This window comes from Ictidomys tridecemlineatus, chromosome 4, assembly GCF_052094955.1.
Source record: "Ictidomys tridecemlineatus isolate mIctTri1 chromosome 4, mIctTri1.hap1, whole genome shotgun sequence".
NCBI lineage: Eukaryota > Metazoa > Chordata > Mammalia > Rodentia > Sciuridae > Ictidomys > Ictidomys tridecemlineatus.
In genome coordinates, this window is record NC_135480.1 from 194,031,056 (window position 1) to 194,046,796 (window position 15,741).

The 15,741-nt window shown below is 39.3% G+C and overlaps 1 protein-coding gene across 3 annotated transcripts; it reads left to right on the plus strand.

The window, feature by feature from the left end:
• The first annotated feature begins 643 nt into the window (after positions 1–643).
• On the plus strand, positions 644–13,652 carry Tlr4 (toll like receptor 4). 3 transcript variants are annotated; one of them, XM_013356765.4, is made up of 4 exons: positions 644–1,033; positions 6,085–6,251; positions 6,365–6,408; positions 9,611–13,652. In XM_013356765.4, the coding sequence occupies exons 2-4, from the start codon at positions 6,108–6,110 to the stop codon at positions 11,871–11,873; spliced, it is 2,451 nt and encodes an 816-aa protein (XP_013212219.2). In that variant the 5' UTR covers positions 644–1,033; positions 6,085–6,107; the 3' UTR covers positions 11,874–13,652. The 3 variants fall into 3 exon arrangements, with proteins under 3 accessions (XP_013212219.2, XP_040142145.2, XP_005320949.2); XM_040286211.2 differs by having other exon boundaries at positions 9,682–13,652; XM_005320892.5 differs by lacking the exon at positions 6,365–6,408 and having other exon boundaries at positions 645–1,033.
• Positions 13,653–15,741: the final 2,089 nt, after the last annotated feature.

Here is a 15,741-nt window from a genome sequence, read left to right on the forward strand (position 1 = left end):
AAATTTAAAATGTTTTATTCAACAGAGACTTATATTATACTTGCCTCTTTCCAGACTGTCCAAAAACCTGTACACACGTCAGCTCATTCAATCCCATGACCCATCTCTGGGTAAGATGATGATCCTCCTTTACCCACATGTTCAATTATCCTAGCTGTCACCTATGGAACGGAATGATAAGCCATCCACTAGACTAGGCATTGTTGATAAGGTAACGTAATTCAATGAGACGAGACAAATGTGATTATCTTCATTCTAAAGACCAGAAAAATGAAGGCTTGTTTGTTAGTGTCATTTAACTATCATCACACCACTTTATTTTGTAACTTTCATCAATGTGAGTTCTTGTTATTATTATTAAGCAACAGTACCAGTGGTGTCTTTTTAGGAAGAGGAGATCACAGACGTACTTGCTGATGTCTTGATCTTGGCTTTTTAGCCTCCAGAAGTATAAGAAAATTAATTTCTGTAGTTCAACCGACTTAATTACGTGGTGGATTGCTAGTATGAGCAGGAAGTTTCCACGGCTAAAACAAAACTGGAAAACCCCTGTAATACTAGGTTAGTTATGCCAAGTATTTGAACAAGGCCTGTTTATTTTCCTAAGTTCACCAAGTCTGGAGGTCAGATGATTTTCTGGGATAAGAGCCAGCTTCCTCTTGCTGTTCCTGTAGCCGCAGGTCTGCAAGGCTTCTTCATTTGCTTCTAACTTCCCTTCCTTGGGGCAGGGGAGCTAAGTACTAGAAAAACTGAAGCCCAGAATGCTAAGGTTGCCACTCTCACTTCCTCTCACCCCTTACTGCTTTAAACACAGCAGTAGCCTCGGGGCACCGACCAGGAAGAGAAGACGCCAGGGCCACGGAGACTCTGCCCCGTGGGTCCTGCAGTGAAAGCTCATCATGTTTTCACAGGGCCACTGCTGGTCTCAGAAAATGCCAGGATGATACCTCCCCGGAGCCTGGCTGGGACTCTGATCCCAGCCATGGCCTTCCTCTCCTGCCTGAGACCCGAGAGCTGGGAGCCCTGCGTGGAGGTACGTGGTTGGGGTCAGCTCATCTTCTGGTATCTTTCCTTTGCTACTAAAAACTGATTCCCTGCCTGGAACTTCCTGCTGTGTGTTCTGGTTGGTTTATTTAGCAAAACAGAGTTAAATGAACTAAAGACTTGAAAAGCTACAGGGACGAAATGACTCATGGTTAGCAGGGCACGGACAGGCTACCAATGGTGTCTTGTCCCATTTAGGACTTTTGAGTGCGATGGGGACTTTAGGTTAGTAAGACTGCCTTAAACTCAACATTTTGTGACCTCCTGGCTGTGTGACCTTGAAGAAGTTACTAAACTCTCTTGAGACTCAACTTGTAGTAATACTTCACTAAGAGTTTGGGGGCTGCTACGGTCTCCTGCCTTTCTGTTGCTGGTTTGCACACTCAGCTTCAAGCAGTTGTTCTGTCCCTTTCAATCTCAGGAGGAAAGTGTTTTTGTTTGTGTGTGTGTGTGTGTGTGTGTGTGTGTGTTTTCTTCTTAAGAGAAAGAATTCTTTTAAGTGGGTTTCAAATTTTTGCATACAGTTCATTCCAGAGAATGGAAAAAAAAATGAAAGAGAGTGTGTGTGTGGGTGGGGAAGCATATGAAGAAATACAGAGAGAAAAAAAGGGAATGATGTAAACTGTCAGCTATTGCAATGATTTCTTTCTTCATGAAATCCCTACCAATTGGTGAGTAATCCCTATTCACCCCCCTTTCCCCCCTGCACGGACTACATTGAGGATTTAGAAGCTCGCAGCTGAACTGAAAACCAAGTGAATGATTTAGGGTGAGCCTGGGTCAGAAGAGGAGCAGTGTATCCAGGTGGAGCCTTAAGTTTGAGAAAGTGGGAAAAGTGGTTTACTTTAATATGCAACAAATACTAACTTGCTATCCTCTGTCCTCCCTTGTCTCAATTTCCTGCCCACTGTTCACCCATTATGGTCCTCTGGTGCACCTCCTGATGCTAGGTTAATGAGGATAGAGCCTACAATCAGGGTCCCCCTGGGATAAAAGCCCAACCACCCTGGACTATTCCCCTTTCCCCGTGTACCATATTCTGGCAGCCCCTAAAGCCTGACTCTCCCTTCTCATGTCCCAGTGAAAACTTAATGCCAGTCCTCCTCTCCCTTGGCCTCTACTCTTGGATGGTGAATAGTCTCCTGATTTCATATGCTCCTTTCTTTCATCCATTCTGCACACTTTTGTTTGTGGTTTATTATTACTGTCGTTCTGGAGGATTGGATATGACAAATTACTCTCCTCAAAACTCTTCAATAACAATCCATTGCTATTAGGGCGGTTTCTTACCTCCGAACCTTTGTATTCTTTTGTCCCCTGGAATCATTTTCCCTGAGATCCGTGCTGTCCAATGGCAAAATCATGCAAATCATATATGGATTTTTAAATTTTCTAGAAGCCAATGAAAAAAGCAAAAAAAAAAAAAAAGAGTAAATTTCGGTTTGATGATATTTTAATTTAACCTAACATATTCAAAATATCTCTTCAAAATGTACCATAGATTTAACTATTAAAAGGCTATCTTACATTCCTTCTTTAGTACAATATCTTTGAAATTTAATACACATCTCACATTTACCACACTTTGCAATTTATACTGTCCACCTTTCCCATTCCCCAGGGCTGCCATATTGGAACTGCATCTCTGTCACTTCTTGACTCATTCATTCATTCAGACTTCAGCTTAAGTACTTCCTCCTCAGAGTGATCTTTCCTGATAGCCCCATGGAGATCTCCACATTTCCTCTGTGTCTCTACTCCATTTTACACTGCGCTGTTTTTCTTTTTCTAGAGCGCATCAGTATATATTTTATATTAATTTGCTCTTTGTCTTTCTCTTTGGAATGGAATTGGTTAGAAGGTAGAATCACTACTGATTTTATTTATTTATTTCATCTACTGCCAGTGCCTAGCACACAGTTGCTCGTCAGTTTATATGTGTTAAAGGGTTGAAAGAACTGCTGCAGAACAAAGTTTCAAGTCCTCCTGATCCAGCCATGACTTCTTTTTGGTCTAGGCCTCACCATGCCTGCCCCTTGTCAGCTAATCTCCACCCTTCCTTGCTCAACCTGTTCTCTCCTTATGAAATGTCCTTCTTGTCCTTTCACATATCTAAACCTTCCTAATTTTTCAAGATCCATTCTAGAAAGACTTCTCTGGGTCCAGAATTGATCTCACTTTCTCTGAACCAGAGCACATATTTTCAGAGCCTTTTTCATGGCTCTGGAGACAGTGTTAATTTCACTCCTGTCTCAACAGTTCCTCTAAACTGTGAGTTCATTAAAGTCTAGAACTATGCCATGTTTGTCTCTGCATGGCCCGCAGTACTTAGCAGAAAATGCCTGTCCTTTGGTGGTTAAGCCAACCTTCATTCAATATCTTCCTTATTCTTTTTCAACAAATCCGTATGGAGCTTCAATCATTTGCCAGGCACCATTCTGAGATCTGGAGACCAAGGAGCAACCAAAACCATCAAAGCTTACAGTCTAGCACAGAAAATGAACAACATTTAGCGAACAGTTGCACAGGAAAGATGACGTTCACTGATGGTGCAAACTGTGAAGCAAAATAAAAAAAGGGTGAGGGGAGACTTCCTAGCCTAGTCCTCTGGTAGAGAGTATCTTCAAGGCTATTGTGCTGGGTAAAATTTAAGCAGACATATGAAAAAGTGTTCAACATCATTAGAGAAATGCAAATCAAAACTAGACTGATTTCATCTCACTCAGGTCAGAATGGCAATCATAAGGGATACAGGAAACTGTAAATATGGGCGAGGATATGGTAAAAAAGGTACACTCATACATTGATGGTGTGACTGCAAATTGGTACAACCACTATGGAAAGCAGTATGGAGATTCCTCAGAAAACTTGGATTGGAACCACCATTTGATCCAGCTATCCCATTCCTCAGTTTATACCTAAAAACCTTAAAATCAGCATCATACAGTGATGCAGCCACATCAGTGTTTATAGCAGCTCAATTCACAATATCTAAACTCTGGAACCAAACTAGGTGTCCTTCAATAGATGAATGGATACAGAAAATGTGATATATATATATATATATATATATATATATATATTCAATGAAATATTACTCAGCTTTAAAGAAGAATGAAATTATGGCATTTGCCGGTAAATGCCTGGAGTTTCAGAATATTATGCTAATAAAACAAGCCAATCACAAAAAACCAAAGTCTAAATGTTTTCTTTAATTTGCAGATGCTAATTCACAATTAGGAGTCACACTAGAGAAGAACAGAGTTACCTTAGATTAGGTACAGGAAAATAAAGAGAGGGGAGGGAAGAGGATGTGGGGATAGGAAGGATAGTAGAAGAAAACAGACACTTTTACTTTATGTATATATGTGACTGCATGACCAATATGATTCTATAACATGTACACTCAGAAAAATGAGAAATTATATTCATATATATGTATATATATATGTATACACATATGTATACATATATATGTCAAAGTGCATAAAAAATTTAAGCAGACATGAATGAAGTGAGGCTCTGCTTGTATAAATTCTGTCACTGTACACACATGATTTCATCTGTCTCAATTTCTGTTTTTTTCATCTTTAAAAGTTTGCTTAGATGATCGAGTTCAAGTATATAACATACAAGGAGAATGGTGACTTATAGTAAAGGATTAATAATAACTAATAATAATTAATGCTAACATTTATTGATCAATTACATTTTAGTAGGCTTTTAGAAAAGCTCTCTAAATACTTTATCTTATTTAATCCTTTGAACAGATTCTACTGGTTTTAAAAGCAGAACACCAGAGCTGGCTGGCTTAAGCAGAGAATTTTGTTGGAGAAAGTCAGAGAATTCTGAAATTAAATGGGTGGTTAGAGAATAAGGCTTACAAGAATGTGGAAAAGTAGAATAGAAACCAGCTCAAGAATCAAAATTGGAAAAAGCACCTGACCTTATTTAATAGGTTCATTCCCCCTCATTTCTGCATCATTCTGCTAACCATCAAAGAACCAAGGGAGAGAATACCATTGTCAAAAACCTGGTGATAGAGGACCTCTGGACATCTTTTGTGTGTGTGTGTGTGTGTGTGTGTGTGTGGTACAGGGGATTAAACTCTACCACTGAACCGAATTTTCAGCCCTATTTTGCATTTTATTTAGAGACAGGGTCTCACTGAATTGCTTAGTGCCTGGCTTTTGCTGAGGTTGGCTTTGAACTTGCAATCCTCCTGCCTCAGCTTCCTGAGCCACTGGGATTACAGCATGCACCATCAAGTCTGGCTTCATCTAGACATCTTTTTTTTTTTTATTGGTTGTTCACAACATTACAAAGCTCTTGACACATCATATTTCATACATTAGATTGAAGTGAGTTATGAACTCCCAATTTTACCCCAAATGCAGATTGCAGAATCACGTCGGTTACACATCCACAATTTTACATAATGCCCAATTAGTAATTGTTGTATTCTGCTACCTTTCCTATCCCCTACTATCCCCCCTCCCCTCCCCTCCCATCTTCTCTCTCTACCCCATCTACTGTAATTCATTACTCTCCTTGTTTATTTTCCCATTCCCCTCACAACCTCTTATATGTAATTTTGTCATCTAGACATCTTGATTGGCAGTATCCTTACAGCTGTACACAATGGAGGTCATAGTTAGAACGATACAAGGTATTTTAATACCTGAATTTTGAATATGATAAGTGAGATTCACTGATTTTTTTAAAAACCTCACCTCAAATCACATGGTAGAGTGGTATGAAACCTAGGGCTTTTTGACTTCAGAGCCCTTGTCCATTGATTCCGCTGCTTCTCACTTAAAGCTGTCACTGTTGCAAAAGAGGCTAGAACACTGAGTACATAGGAGGAACTCTTCCTGACCTAGAGGAAGACATAAGTATGAAACGAGTGGATGAATGAATGAGTGTGAGTGAATGAATGGGTAGATGAATGGAAGAAATCTGTCTGGATCTTCTGCTTGTAGGATAGGGCAGTTTGGAGTGCATTTAGTAAGACACTGCATCTAATGTGTGATCTTGCAGGTGGAGCCTAATGTTACGTACCAATGCATGGAGCTGAATCTCTCCAAAATCCCCAACAGCATCCCCTCCTCAGCCAAGAATCTGGACCTGAGTTTCAACCCCCTGAAGTGCATAGACAGTCACAGCTTCTCCAGTTTCCCAGAACTGGAGGTGCTGGATTTATCCAGGTAATGAATAAGCTCTTCCATACTGTTGAAGTTGAGGTGATCACTTCAGTCTTGAACCAGGAAGCCTGGCTGGTGAAGTCTCACCTTTATTCACTTATTCATTCTTTCAACAGGTGTCTCACTGTGGAAGCTTGGACAAGCCACCTCCATTTTCCAGGTCTCTGTTTCCTCATCTGTGAAATGGGCACTTTTATGAAACCATTTTTTTCCACCTTGTTGTTGTTTTATATATTCTTTTAAGATATACACAGGGGAATAGAGTGTATTTTGACACATTATACGTACATGGAGTATAACTCATTCTAATTATGATCCTATTCTTGCATCATGTGGAGTTCACTGGTCATGTATTTATATATGAATGTAGGAGAAGGACGGTTAGTTCTACCTTTATATTTATTTTCTTAAGGAGAGAAAATTAACTTAAACTCTTTCATCGGCACTTATATTTTTACCTACCCTCCTATGTCCTACCTCCTGCTAGGAAACAATTGTTGGTGGATATATAACATACAGCCCATTAGTAAATAGAGCACATCCTCTTAAAAGAGTGAATATGTTGAAGTTCTAGTCAAGTTGCTGAGTGTTTAATAGACATTGAATAAATTCTAATTCTGACTTTTTGATTTTGAAACTGAGATAAGGATAATGAACTATGGCAATAGGTAATAAATTAAATGCAAATATGGGTGGCAAAAGGAGTTGCTCAGAACAAGGGCTTCTCTGTGGTGGGCAGTCAAGAGACATTTTGTGAACCGAATGGGATTCAGATAATTTCAGAGGTATTGAAAGTAGGGTGCAGGGTAGGGATTAGCAAGAAACAAGTAACTCAGGAGAAAGATGTGAAGGACAAACAAAAACATTTTCTGTAGATGGAGAAACGGTGACCAAGATTTCCTTCTCTGAAGCACAAAAGTATACCATTTTTGGGGGGCAAGTGAAGTTGTTACTCCTTTTTTTTTATACCAGGAAATTGCTTTTTGGAAGTGTTCTCATCATCAGGGAACTCATTCACAATTTGAAATTGATAAAATACTATCTTCTCTATGATAGTCTGTGTAAAAACAAAAATTTTATGTTTAAATTATTATCTACATTCCTGAGAAAGACTGAGGTCATGAAATGAGAAATCCCCTTCCAGGAAGATACTTCCATAAAAAAGAGAGGAACTCGTTGTGGTTTTATCCTCTCCCTTAGGTACTGGGAGAGCCAGACAGAGGAGGAATGGAGTATTTTAAAGACAGTGGCATAGAGAGTAGAGCCTCATGGGTGTAGGAAGACCTCGGTCATGTCCTCCTCCACATATACAGCCATGTGACCTGAGGCATGTCACTTCATCATTCTGACTTTCAGCTTTCATATTCATTAAATGGAAATGCTGAAGCTTACCCTTCAGGGTTACTTGTAATAATGAGTATCAGCATGCTGTTTTAAAAGCCTTATAGTATATTTTTAAAGTATAAGATATCATCATCACAACATCTGATTAGATAATACCTTTTGGTTTTCCAAGTGAGAATTTTGTTTGGAAGTAGACCTACCAAGCTCCTCCTTTTTTTGAAAACAAAAAGTAGTTTTTCATCAAAAAAAGTCCCATGTGATACATCTTTGATCCAACACACACCCAAGGAACTTTCCTCAGAAGACTTAGACATGTGCTTAGAAAGGGGCCAGCTTCCTCTCTGGTCAACCTTTTGGAAATTCTGAATGGACAGAAGGACAGACAATAGAAAACAGATGTCATTGCTTGTTTATACAATGTTTACATCTAGTAACTCAAATTATCTTCTAACAAAATACACATGTATTTCCTTCTTTTATAGATGAGGGAACTGAAGGGTTTGAAGGATTTAAGTGACTTACTTGCATTCACTTGGCTTGTTTCAACATAACAGAAATTCAGGTTCACATCTCTTCCATCTAAGTGTTCTTTCCCTCTAAACACTACCTGTGCAAAGCAGTGAGCCATGTGGAGTGAGATGGAGACCTTTCACTCTTGCCTGATGTATACATCACCATATACATAAGACTATAAATCATGAAATCATACAACTGCAAGAAGAAACATGGGAAATAATCAAGTTTAGATGCCTCAACTAGAAATGCGATGATGGAACCCAGAGAAAAAAGGGAGTTCTCAAGCTCCTGCAGTCAAGGAGGACGACAGGGGCACCAAAATTCCACTGTCTTGACTTCTCTTCCTGGTTCTTTGACCACTCTCTATGCATTTACCAGTAAATAACAAAAGTTGGGACTAAAATATTTTTATGACTTATGAACCACCTGAGGGCATAGGGCAGGTGGGGACACTGTAAATGTAACTCAGGAGAGGACTTGCTCATTAGCTGGGACTTGCAGACACCTACATGGCTAACAGGGGTTGCTCACATGCTTTCTGGTTTGGGGCTGCATAGAAGCTATGTCTCTGGGATATCTGGATGAAGATTCTAGGTAGCATGGCTTCCATCTCTTTCAGGATGAAATTCAAAATGTTTTATCTGACTCATAAGCTCCTGCCTTATCTGGAAACCCCGCTTTCTTCACAACTCCATTTTACCTTACCTTCTCTGCTTTGCAGCCACAGACTATTTTTCATAGACCTTCTATGGATCAAACCTTGGGATTTTTGAATCTTCTGTGCACATCACCATATTTTTTCCTATTAACTCTTATTCATCAGTCAAATTTCAGTTTACATATTCTTAGAAAAGCCTGCTTTGATTCCTCTAGTCTAGGTCAGTTCCTTGATGTGGGTTCTCCTAGGACACTTTCCTTTCCTTCCACAAAACCACCCCAGCCTCCTGTTATTAATATTCACCTGGGATGATGGCAACTTTCAAATATCTTGCTGTCATATGTGCAGAACTTTTCATAAACATTAAAGATACCATGACACTTGGGTGTGATTATTTATAATTTTGAAATTGACATTCACCATTCATTTATCATGACTAACAACTAAAAACTACTCCTATCCTCTCTTCCAATCAAATGCATAATTACAATCATGTGCAGCAAGAAATGGCCAAACCTGATCTAAGGTGATTACGACATACTCTATCAAGTGCACCATCTTCATGTGCCTCAATTATTGATCTTTCATTGATTTTCTTCTGAAGGATCTGCTGTCTCTTCTCAGCATGTGTGCTCAGAGTAATAAAAAGGGTTCACAATTGTTGTCAATGTGAAAATACTGAATCTGTGGACCTTGTTGGACCCTGCTTCATGCCTGTGCCTCTGCCAGATCATAAGATGCTGATCACATTTGGAAGAAGCACTGGGTGACTGAGATTGTTATACTATTTTAAAATTTTTATTCAGCAGAAATATTACATAAACTGTCTCTTTTCCCTGTGTAGGTGTGAAATTCAGACTATTGAAGATGATGCATATGAGGGCTTACACAACCTCTCTACCTTGATATTGACAGGAAATCCTATCCAGAGTTTAGGCACAGGAGCCTTTCATGGACTATCAAGTTTAAGGACACTGGTGGCTGTGGAGACGAAATTGGCCTCTCTAGGAAATTTCCCTATTGAACATCTCACAAGCTTGGAGAAGCTTAATGTGGCTCACAATCTTATTCATTCCTTCAAGTTACCTGAATATTTTTCTAACCTGCCAAACCTGAAGCACTTGGACCTCTCCAGTAACAAGATTCAAAATATTTTCAATATGGACTTGGAGGCTCTACACAAAATGCCATTACTCAATCTCTCTTTAGACCTGTCTCTGAACCCAATAGATTTCATCCAACCCGGTGCCTTTAAAGAAATTAGGCTCCATGAACTGACTTTGAGAAGCAATTTTCATAATAAAAGTGCAATGAAAACATGTATTCAAGGTCTGGCTGGTTTAGAAGTTCATCGCTTGGTTCTGGGAGAATTTAAAAACGAAAGAAATGTGGAAATGGTTGATAAATCTGTCCTGGAAGAACTATGCAATTTGACCATTGAGGAATTCCAGTTAGCATATATAGATAATCTGGCAAGAGATGTTACTGACTTATTGAGTTGTTTGGCAAATGTTTCTGCAATGTCTCTGGTAAGCCTGAATTTGAATAGGGTAGAAGAAATTTCTACAGGCTTCAACTGGCAATCTTTAGAACTGGTGAAGTGTCAATTTAAACAATTTCCTAAGATAGTGCTCCCATCGCTCAAAAGATTTACTTGCATTGCCAACAAAGATTTAGACAGTTTTGGAGAACTTAAAGCGCCAAGACTTGAGCATCTAGATCTCAGTGGAAATGACTTGAGCTTTAAGAGTTGCTGTTCTCATTATCACTTTGGAACAACCAGTCTGAAGTACTTAGATCTGAGCTTCAATGGGGCTATTACAATGACTGCAAACTTCATGGGTTTAGAACAACTAGAATATCTGGATTTTCAGTATTCCACTTTGAATAGGATCAACGAGTTTTCGGTATTCTTGTCGCTCAGCAAACTCCATTACCTTGATATTTCTTACACTAAAATCCAGGTGGCCTTCCATGGCATCTTCAATGGCTTGGTCAGTCTCCAAATCTTAAAAATGGCTGGCAATTCTTTTGAGGACAACCTCCTTCCAGATATCTTCACAAACATGAGAAACTTGACTTACCTGGATCTTTCCAAATGTCAACTGGAACAGGTGTCTGAGAAAGCCTTTGACGCTCTCCCTGAACTTAAGTTCCTAAATATGAGTCACAACAACCTGTTTTTGTTGGATGAACTTGCTTATAAACCTCTCTACTCCCTCGAGATTCTGGACTGCAGTTTTAATAGCATAAAATCTTCCAGAGGGCAAGAACTACAGCATTTTCCAAGTAATCTAACCATAAATCTTACTCAGAACGTACTTGCTTGTACTTGTGAACACCAGCATTTCCTGCAGTGGATAAAGGACCAGAGGAGATCCTTGGTGGAGGTTGAAAAACTGGTGTGTGCAACCCCTTCAGATCTACAGGGCTTGCCTGCTCTGAGTTTTAGGAATGACACCTGTCAAATAAAGAAGACCATTATCGGGGTGTCGGTATTGAGTGCGCTGGTGGTATCTGTGATAGTGTTTCTGGTCTACAAGTTCTATTTTCACTTGATGCTTTTTGCTGGTTGCAAAAAGTATGGCAGAGGCGAAAGCACCTATGATGCTTTTGTGATCTACTCAAGCCAGGATGAGGACTGGGTGAGGAATGAATTGGTAAAGAATTTAGAAGAAGGGGTACCCCCCTTTCAGCTCTGCCTCCACTACAGAGACTTTATTCCTGGTGTGGCTATTGCAGCCAACATCATCCAGGAAGGTTTCCATAAAAGCCGGAAGGTCATAGTGGTGGTCTCTCAGCACTTCATCCAGAGCCGCTGGTGTATCTTTGAATATGAGATTGCTCAGACCTGGCAGTTCCTGAGCAGCCACGCTGGCATCATTTTCATCGTCCTGCAGAAGGTGGAGAAGTCGCTGCTCCGGAAGCAGGTAGAGTTGTACCGTCTACTCAGCAGGAACACTTACCTGGAATGGGAGGACAGCATCCTGGGGCGCCACATCTTCTGGAGAAGACTCAGAAAAGCCCTGATGGATGGAAAGCTCTGGAGTCCAGAAGCAACAGCAGATGCAGGAAACAACCAGCAGGAAGCCACAACGTGTATATGAATAGGAAAAACAAAACAAAACCCTGAAGCATGACTTGCCTAGTGGGATCAAACCCTTGTGAACGAACACACATTAAATGTTACAGCCTGTCAGTCATTTGTCTAGGGGCAAGTGAATCGGTGGTGCATGAGATACACAGGACTGCTAATTGCATGGAGCTCACAGTGCAAAGGAAATCAATACTGTGCTAAAATTCAGGAATTCCAGGTGTGTATTTCAACCATTCAACCAGAGTCATGTCTGGAAAAGTTGATTCAACTACTTCCTCATCAAAATTAAATAACAATCAAGAGACTGGATCTCAGTGGGAACAGAAAGGAACAATGTTCTTCTCCTGCTCCTTTTGAGTGGAAGCCAATTCATGCATGATGCTTAACTATCTTGAAAGACTTTTGGTAGTTTCAAGGGAAATGGATATTTGCTTACTTTTCCTTTTTTTTTTTTGGTACCAGGGGTTGAACTCAGGGGCTCTTGGCCACTGAATCACATCCCCAGCCCTATTTTGTATTTTATTTAGAGCCTCACTTTTGCTGAGGCTGGCTTTGAACTCGGGATCCTCCCACCTCAGCTTCTCAAAGTGCTGGGATTACATGTGTGCACCATGGTGCCCAGCTTCTCTTTTCTTTTGAACATAACTTAAATTCTACTTGATGACTCAGATTGATCCTGATTCAGGATTCCCCTTCCATTTTATGTCAGTTTCCTTAGTCTTGCAACTAATTCCTAAGGAAAGCTGATTAATATACACTCATCAACATCCTGGTCATTCCTTAGCATGCACTATTTATTAAGTTAGAATTCCTGATATATTTTTATTTTTTAAAAAATCCAGTCCTCATTTTTCATGTCTTGTCTATAAACTTACACCATAAATAAGAATGTTAGAGACGTGCTGGAATTATCCGTATTTAACCACTATTTTTCAAGCAAGTATGTAAAATACACTCTGTCACTTTGGCACTAAATGTCATTCTTAAGTTATTACCACTAAGTTATGGCTGTCATAGAGGCAGCATTGAAATAATTTGACCAAAAGGGATATTTTGTTAATAGGTGGAGAAAAGTCTGACTTGTTTGACTCACAAAGAGCAATTAGAGTTAGATGTCGAAAGAAGTGAGATGACCTTAGTAGGTCACCTGTTCTTGATGATTCTAAAAGCATGTTCAATACAATTGGAGTGACTCCATGAAATGGGTTGCAGCCCAAGTTTCTTCTTTGGATGAATGTAGCTTGATAAAATGTTACATACCATCAGGGAGAAGGAGGCTGGAATTCTCTCCCCTGCACTATCCCCTGGCCAGACCTGCTTATGAAATGATTCAAGGTAGGGACTGCACATTGCTGCTTCCTGTGGAGTGTCACTTCCTGACTACATTTAGCAAAGTGTAGATGTTATCATTGAGAAAACAATGTGCCCATCATTAATGGGGCTCATAGTAAGGGGACTTCCCAGAAAAGCACATTAAGCCCACTTCCTTAGAAATGATACATTCAAAGAAAGAGAAATGGGGGCAGCATTAGGGAAAAACAAATCAAGCCACGAGGACACACCACTTTAAACCTATTAGAATGGCCATTCTACATGTGATATATAATGGCTACTATATGTAAAAGATATATATGTAAAAGATAAGGAGACGGAGAAGGAGAAATTGGAGCCCTTCTATACAGTAGGAATATAAGTGATGCAGACATTATGTAAAACTGTACTGTACGGAGCTTCCTCCAAATAATAATAATAATAACAACAACAATAAAATTATGATATGATCCAGCAATCCAACTTCTGGTTTTATATCCAAATGAATGGAAATAAATATCACAAAACATGATCCTTCCCATATTTATTGTAGCCATATTCACAATAGCCAAGTTATGGAACATCCCAAATGCCCATTGCTAGATAAATGGACAAAGAAAAGGTGCTATATATATGCAATGGAGTATTTCTCAGCCTTAAAAAGAAGGGAATCCTGCCATGTGTGACAACATGGATAAAACTGGAGGCCTTTATGCTGAGTGAAACCAGCCAGTCTCAGAAGGCACGGGACTTCTGGAAATTGTTCATGATATGAATAAGGAGGAAAAGAATTGATATGCAAAAACAGAAAGTAAAGAAATCAGAAAGTTAGGCCAGGAGAGACTCTTTGCAGTCATTTACCTCCTGTGAATGAAATATAAATGGAATACAGAGAAATTAATATTAATTAGAATGTCTTAAATTTGTGTAATGCTCTACAACTTGGAACATATTCACATGATTATGATCTCCTATTAGCCAGTTGAGATAGCAGATCAAGAATGAACCTCTTCACTTAATTGATATGAAGCCTGTATTTCAGTGAAATAAATATATTGTCAGTAGATCACAGAGTGAGCAGGGTCAAGGTCTACACCTGGGCCTTCTGCCCACTCGGAAGCTCTTTCCATTACACCCCATTGCTTCATGCCTAAAGCTGGCAAAACTAGAAGTGAAACCTTACACTTCCCTTTGTGGTTGACACTAGTCAAGAGGCTTTCAACCGAAGCCATGAATCATTAAACAAATACATATGCATGTTTATATAATAAACCAAGTGATTTTGTAACACATTTGCTTTCATAAAGGACTTGAGTCAACTTCAAAGTGTACATGAACAATCCAGTTACTCAATTAAAAGTAGAGATTCTTAAAAAAGAACAAAATGAGAAAGGAAAGACACAAAATGAGTCTTAGCTAGTATTTTCTAGCTCCAGAGAGAGCCTTTGGCATTTTGGATAGTGTGGCTTTTGGAGAAAGCCAAAACTCACTTTTCTCAACTTAGTTGCTTTATATTTTGGGCTTCACTTCTTTGAGAATTTATTTATTATTTATTATTTATTTAATAAATTTAATTTATATTAATTTAATAAATAATTTATTTATTTATTATCAGGAGCTGAACCAATAGTGCTTAACTACTGAACAATATTTCCAGCCTGTTTTAAATTTTTTTTTTATTTTAAGTTTTGAGACAGGGTCTTGTCAAGTTGCTTAGGGCATTGGTAATTTACTGAGGCTGTTTTTGAACTTGTGATCCTCCTGTCTCAGCCTCCCAAGCTACTGGGATTACAGGTGTGCACCACAGGGCCTGCAAGAGTCTAGTTGATTTAAATGTAAAATAAGGATAAGAATGCTACTTTAAAAGACTATTACAAAAATTTAAAATAATATATGTTCAACACAATATCCTTCTGAGTGAATATTCTTCTGGTGTTTTAGAAAGAGGAGACGGGGAGAAGCACTGAGTAGTTTTTCTCTCTAGTAGCAGCCTGTGGGAACACAGGAATTACTGTAACTATACTTAGGCAGTTTCTTTCTGAATTTCTTCCACTCTTGGGTTGGCAGAATCCAGCCTCCTCTGGACTCCATACCCTTTCTAGAAATCACCAGCAGGTTCCTAGGGAGTCACATGTGAACTCATAAGAGTCCCTATAAAACTCCCTGGGAACTCTGAGAGCAGGTCTACTTAGCCTGGCTTCCCCAGCATTGATAACCATGCCTGAAACACTGTAGACAGGCGACACCTGTTCATTCAAAGCATAGATGTGTTAAGGGGCTATTCCAAAATCTCAAATAAAAGCCTGGGTCTTTTTGAAGCAAAGACCTTTGTTTTTTATTTGTTTATTCTGGCCTTTGCCAAAGGAGCAGAAAGCAGACAGTTCTGCAGCCCAACACACTGAATGCAGTTGGGGGACCACTTAAAAATGGAAAAAACCACAAAGGAGGAGGGAGGGAGAGGCAAGTACAATCATAAGACACATTTCTCAGAAATTTGCACCTTTTGTACATACTCAGGAAGTAAGCTAAGGTTTGCTCCATAATTTAAAGATATTGTGTACAGGGTA

Coding starts and splice junctions, on each gene's coding strand:
- Tlr4 (XM_005320892.5), top strand. CDS start 941: ATGATACCTCCCCGGAGCCTGGCTGGGACTCTGATCCCAGCCATGGCC. Junction 1,034..6,084: donor GCTGGGAGCCCTGCGTGGAG/GTACGTGGTTGG, acceptor GTGATCTTGCAG/GTGGAGCCTAATGTTACGTA. Junction 6,252..9,610: donor GAGGTGCTGGATTTATCCAG/GTAATGAATAAG, acceptor TTCCCTGTGTAG/GTGTGAAATTCAGACTATTG.